General features: G+C 46.2%; 1 protein-coding gene across 6 annotated transcripts in view; it reads right to left on the bottom strand.

Annotated features, from left to right (window-relative positions):
• Positions 1 to 2,457: 2,457 nt before the first annotated feature.
• Positions 2,458 to 6,000, bottom strand: part of LARGE1 (LARGE xylosyl- and glucuronyltransferase 1) — a 458,303-nt gene continuing 454,760 nt past the window's right edge. For all 6 annotated transcript variants that reach the window (XM_055574698.1, XM_055574701.1, XM_055574705.1 and 3 more), the window contains 2 exons: positions 4,444 to 4,639; positions 2,458 to 3,497 (listed from right to left, as the gene is read on the bottom strand). In XM_055574698.1, the coding sequence (XP_055430673.1) occupies positions 3,300 to 3,497; positions 4,444 to 4,639 (394 nt within the window). In that variant the 3' untranslated portion in view covers positions 2,458 to 3,299. The remainder of the gene's footprint in view (positions 3,498 to 4,443; positions 4,640 to 6,000) is intronic.

Below are 6,000 nucleotides of genomic sequence, written 5' to 3'. Positions count from 1 at the left end.
TTTGTTTATGGCTGTGTCAGTAAGTTGTGGCCCATGGATTCTTCACTGTGGTGCGGGGGCTTCTCTCTAGTTGTGGCGTGTGGACTCTCTAGTTTGTGGCACTTGGACTTAGTTGCCCCATGGCATGTGGGATCTCAGTTCCCCAACCAGGGATTGAACCCACATCCCCTGCATTGGAAGGTAGATTCTTAACCCCTGGACCACCAGGGAATGCCCTCTGGCAATATTTAGTATGTTTCTTTTTTTTTTTTATTGGGGAAGAGAGCATCATTGCAGGTTACATGGCTTTGGATTTAAACAGGTAGGCTTGGGTTTTAAATTTTGATTCTGCGATATACGGACTATGTGAATTTGGGAAAGTTACTTAATTTCCCAGAGCTCAAGGTCCCCATCAATAAACAGTAATATCACTTTGCTGTTTTGCTGCAAGGCTTCAGTGAGCTCATACATGCTAAAGGTCCTTGCACAGTGGTTACTCAATAAATCTCAGCTCTCTTGTACACTGAGTATTATGGGGGCTGAATGAGACAATCCTTTCCTTCCTCCCAGCTGAAAGCCAAGACGGTATTGGCTTATTTAAGCATGAAAACATCAGTATGCCCCATTCATAAGCTTGTTTTACCCTAGGAAACTGATATGAAGGAATCGACATCTGTAGCAATTGCTTCTGCCCAAGTGGCTGCAGCTCCCCACACAGGAGCTGGGGCTGGCAATGGCTGCTGCTCTCAACGTAAGTTCTGGGAATTCACGCCGTTGGCTCTACAGACTTCAGTCTCCACTGGGTTGGCAGTCTCTCTGTTGAACTTGGGCATCAGCCAACATCTGAGCTCTAGCCTTAAGTGAGATTGGCTTCAAAGTGTCAGGCACCTGTCTTGGGGGAAAACAGGATTTTTCTCTTATTGGTATGGAGTGTCAGATTCCGGCTTTAATAAATTCAGTGTATGTGAAGCAATACCATCCCCCAATTTATACCTACTGTGTCTAAGTAATTAGCACCTTCTTTCATTCTCAGAGGTGACCCACTTCGGATAACAAATTATGTAGACACAACCATACTCATAGAAATGCGAGTGAAAGCAAGGAATTAGAGCTACCAGCATATGAAAGTTTGAAAGAGACTGTGTGTGTGTGTGTACACAGGGAAAGGAAAAGGTGGTGTGCCAGTGGATGTTTAATAACTGGCTCTCAGGGTGTTGGTGCCCTGATTTGTGGTGTTTCCTGATTTCCATGGTGTAAATACTATGATCACGGGTGATTTCATGCTACAAATGTGATGTTACTGAACACAGGAGTAAGAAAGAGATGTGCGCAGTAAGTTCTCGTGAGCTGGTATGAGCTGGCTCCCACGCACTAATGGAAAATGGGGATTTAACATGAACTTTGAATACTTCTGTGATGTTTCACTTTTTACAATATTCATGTATAACTTAACAAATCCTGCATATATGTAGTATATGTACATGATATGTATATACATATACATACAAACACACACTCAGACATAAATACACACATGAACTTACATATTGGGTTGGCTAAAAAAATTTGGGTCTTTCTATAAGATCGTACCAAAAACCTGAACAATTTTTTTGGTCAACCCAACATATCTGTGTGAGAGTTAGTCTTAACAGTCTTCCTAAAGTTTTTAGTAAATTTGAGTAAATGCACTTGAGTGTGTAACACACTGAGGGGCTTTCATAAATCCGGCTGTCGCAGGATTTCATAATTTCATAATTGTCATAAGCTGCCATGATTTGCCTTGCTAGCGCACATCTGGTACCTAAAATCCCTGGCTTCTATGTTGTGATGGAAGCTAAACGGACAGTGGGAAACTGCTCTGAGGTCGCGAGTGTGAAATGAGATCTAACCTCAGGTAGGGAGAAAAAGAAGTTCAAGTTCAAATGACGAGCGAACACACCGGGGGGACAGAAGTGTAAAGTTGCTGTTTATCGACTTTGCTTTCTACACTGAAGTGTTTCCAGCAGGTCCTTGAGAGAGTGGGAGGGGAGTGAGGAAGAAACAGTCTGTACTTGCATTTACTGATGCGGCGCCTGCTGGTCACACTGCAACTCGATACGAACAGCCCAGCAGAGAGTGGGGCCCTGACTCTTGTTCTCATCAATGTAAACACAACATTAATATTGAAGATTCAAGAAAATGGGTAAAAAGTCCAGTGTCCCCTCAGTCTGTGTGATGGTGAAGGTGCTGGCCTACCCTTGGATGGGTCCCCAAGGGAGCCTGCGGTCATGACCTTGGCCCAGCCGCAGCAGAGCAGACATGAACACAGAGGAGCCCCATACATTCTTCCCAAAGTTCTCCCAACGGGCTCATGAATCTTCAGGACTGAAAAAGTTCTTCTAAAGGCCTGAGAGGTTCATACCTTTCACGTGCACAGAAACCATCCATTTAAAGCCCTGTCCCCATGACTCAGTCACTGCCCAAAAAATACGTGACCAGCTGCACAACAGCTGGTCTTTGCACTTCCACAGTCCTCTGTAGCCCCTGGATTCTGAACAGTTGGAAATTTAAGGTCATGGGGCCTTGAGGACCATCCTGAAGAAGGCTACCCATGTTTAAATACTGGTTGAAGACTCTTATCTTCTTGGTTGAGCCACTGCTGATCAAGGGATGTTAGCTGAGGCAGCTGGTTTTCCTTAGGAGCCTTAAAAGATCAGGTTTTATATTTGGGATTCCCAGACTCAAAACAAACAAACAAAACCCCCCGGAACAAAACAAGAGTGACCTTGAGGATAGGAGCCAATCAATCCTACCTCCAGGACCTGTCAAGTACAATGTCAAGTACAATAGTTCGATCATTGGCATGCCCTCCTTTTGGATACATGGTTAAACTGTAGGGCGAAGAAGAAAGTTTTCTCTGATAAAGAGACATTTTTGCTTTTATTTCCTGGGATGGATAACCCCCAGAACCCTGCCTTCCCTTAAAAAAAAAGAAAAAGGAAAAAAAAAAAACAATGAAAACATCCCAAAGACCTGGCTGTGTGGCTTTGTGGAAGGATAATCCCTTTGCTCCCTCTCACCCTCCGTGTCCCATTCTTGGAGAGACTGTGTAGACGGGCGATTTCCCCTGCTTTGGGAATGACGGATCATTGGCCAGAGCGGGGTTGGCCGGATCCTTGCCCTGGCTCTCCATAATGAGGGCAGCTTAGTTGGGCCAAAGAGACAAATAAAAACAAACCAAAACAGTGATGCTCAATTTGAGTTTGAAGGCTGGGCCCCAAACAGCAAGTGGCTCTCCCCCCTCTGCAGAACGTCCGTCGTTTGTGGTGGGCTTCCTGGTGCTAGCTGTTGTTCTCGGCCGTGAGATATTTGAGGGCAGCAAAGCCGTAGCGGCGGGACATGTCCTGCTGAAACTCTTCCTTCAGGGTTTTGAGACAGATGCGGTATTGCTTGTTGGACCGGAACTTGGTGATGTCGAAGCTGGGGGCATGAGGCATGTGGATCATGTATGCATTGGGCAGCACGATGAATTCATACTCCTGGAAGCAGACAAGAGCAGACTGAGACCTGCAGAGTCCCCCAGTGATGTATAATGAGCACCCAAGCAAACAGCTACTTGACTAAACAAAGGAATGAAGTCGTGTATGACACCAGTACCAGGGCAGCACCACGGACAGCACCACCACGTGGATGAGGGCAGTTAGTTCAAGGTTGTCTCCATGGCCATGGGTACATTACCTGGCTTCTCTGAGCCTTAGTTTTCTCATCTATAAAGTGAAAGTAATTCTACTACCTTGAGACTACTACCACGGTCACACCTATAGTATACAGTCTATAACTGAACTACGAAGGCAGAATTGAGGAGCTCAAGAAGAAACTTACCAGCCCCACAAATCCCCCTAAATTTACTATCTGGTCCTTTGGAGAAAAGCTTTGCAGACCTCTGGTTTAATCTATTAGAATTCTGTAGTTTCTTTTGAGGCAGGTGCTCAATAAGTATTAGCTGAATGAATGAAAGGGTTTCATGATTAAACACAGCCTGAAAATCACTCCTTTAGTTACAGGATAGAATAGCTGCACCTTATCTGCATGTTTTGTGTCATTTATGTGGAATTCCTAGAATGCTTTGTGTCAGACAGGCTGAGTGATGAATGGTCATCATTTACTCATCTTCATCACTCGGTTGAATGAGGATGAGGGGGTGAACTGGTTTGTTCTAGGACACTCAGATGTGCTGGGGACCTGGCTGGGAACCCAACTCTCACCCAAGGGAGGAGAAAGAAAAATGGATTAGGAATCAACAGAGCTGAGAACAAGGTCTGTCACATTCTTACTCTAGGACCGTGAACACATATTGTTCCTTCTTGAGTCCCTGCCTTCTTATCTCCAAGGCCCTTTCAGCTCTGAGGTCCAGGCCTCCTCCCCCCCCACCGCGCCCCCCCCCCCCCTCACAGTACTGAGGCCATAACATTCTACTGTTCTCACCTGGGCATCTAATTCCATGATGTGAGCCACCTTGTTCCAGCCAAAGCCCACAAACCTCCGGTCGTACTCAGGGCAGTCCCGTCTCACAACAACATATGGCTCGAAATCAGCCTCCCACTCAACCCGGTAAGGCGTGGTGGCAGTCCGCCACTTGGCAAAGTTTGTGGGTGCGTGGCCTTTCGTCCAGACATGGTACCTGGGACACAAGCAGAAAAGCCATTGGTGGAGGGGAGGGAAGCAGAGGTTTCCAAATGCTGGTCTGGAGGATGAAGAGGTATATGCTGATATAGTCTTTGTTGTGGGTTGAATTTTTGTCCCCATTCCTCCCCTACCCCTCCACCCTGGCCCTGGCAAAAGCTGTGTTCAAGTCTTGACCCCTAGTATCCATGAATGCAACCTATTTGGAGAGAAGATCTTTGCAGATGTAATCAAGTTAAGAGGAGGTCACAGTGGTTTGTTGTGGTCTCTAATCCAAAGTCCTTATAAAATGAGGAAATTTTGGACACAGAGATATGCAGGAGGAGCTCTATGTGAAGACGTGGGCAGAGACGAAGTGAGACACCTCCAAGCCAAGGAATGCCAAGGATTGCTGGCAACCACCAGAAGCTAGAAAGAGGCAAGAAAGAAATCTGCCCTTGAGCCTTTGGAGGAAGCAAGCAACTACCACCAGCACCTTGATCTTGGACTTGTGGTTGCAGAGCGGTGAGGATAAGTTTCCGTCATTTTAAGCCACCCAGTTTGTGGTACTTTGCTCTACCAATAAAAGTGAAAGTCGCTCCGTCGTGTCCGACTCTCTGCGACCCCATGGACTACACAGTCTATGGAATTCTCCAGGCCAGAATACTGGAGTGGGCAGCTGTTCCCTTCTCCAGGGATCTTCTCAACCCAGGGATTGAACCCAGGTCTCCTACACTGCAGGCAGATTCTTTACCAACTGAGCCACCAGGGAAGCACAAGAATACTGGAGTGGGTAGCCTATCCATTCTCCAGTGGATCTTCCTGACCCAGGAATCGAATCAGGGTCTCCTGCATCGCAGGCAGATTCTTTACCAGTTGAGCTACCAGGGAAGCCCTATAGCAACAGAGACAGCCTCTTACATTTTTTTTTTAGCATTAGAGTGGTTGAGCAGCTTGACCAAGACCAAGTAATTAATGTTGAAATTTATTTTTCCTGAATTCCTAGTTGTTTTTTTTGTTTTCTTCTACCCTTGTGCTCATGTGCTCAGTCGTGTCTGACTCTTTGAGATCCCATGGACTGTAGTCCGCCCGGCTCCCCATCCTTGGGATTTTCCAGGCAGGAATGGTGGAGTGGGTTGCTATTTCCTTTTCCAGCAAATATTCCTGACACAAGGATCAAACCTGTGTCTCCGGTGTCTCTTGCATTGCACACAGATTCTTTACTGCTGTGCCACTGGGGAAGCCCCTTGGGTTGGCCAAAAAGTGTGTTCAGGGCTTTCCATAACATCTTAAGGAAAACCCTGAATGAACTTTTTGACCAATCCAGTACATCCTTCACTAATGAAGAGGCTATCGCTATGAAAAGGTACATGACTTTCT

This window comes from Bubalus kerabau, chromosome 1, assembly GCF_029407905.1.
Source record: "Bubalus kerabau isolate K-KA32 ecotype Philippines breed swamp buffalo chromosome 1, PCC_UOA_SB_1v2, whole genome shotgun sequence".
Lineage (NCBI taxonomy): Eukaryota > Metazoa > Chordata > Mammalia > Artiodactyla > Bovidae > Bubalus > Bubalus kerabau.
Note: the sequence above shows the minus strand (reverse complement) of the source record. Positions and strands in the feature narration are given on the sequence as shown.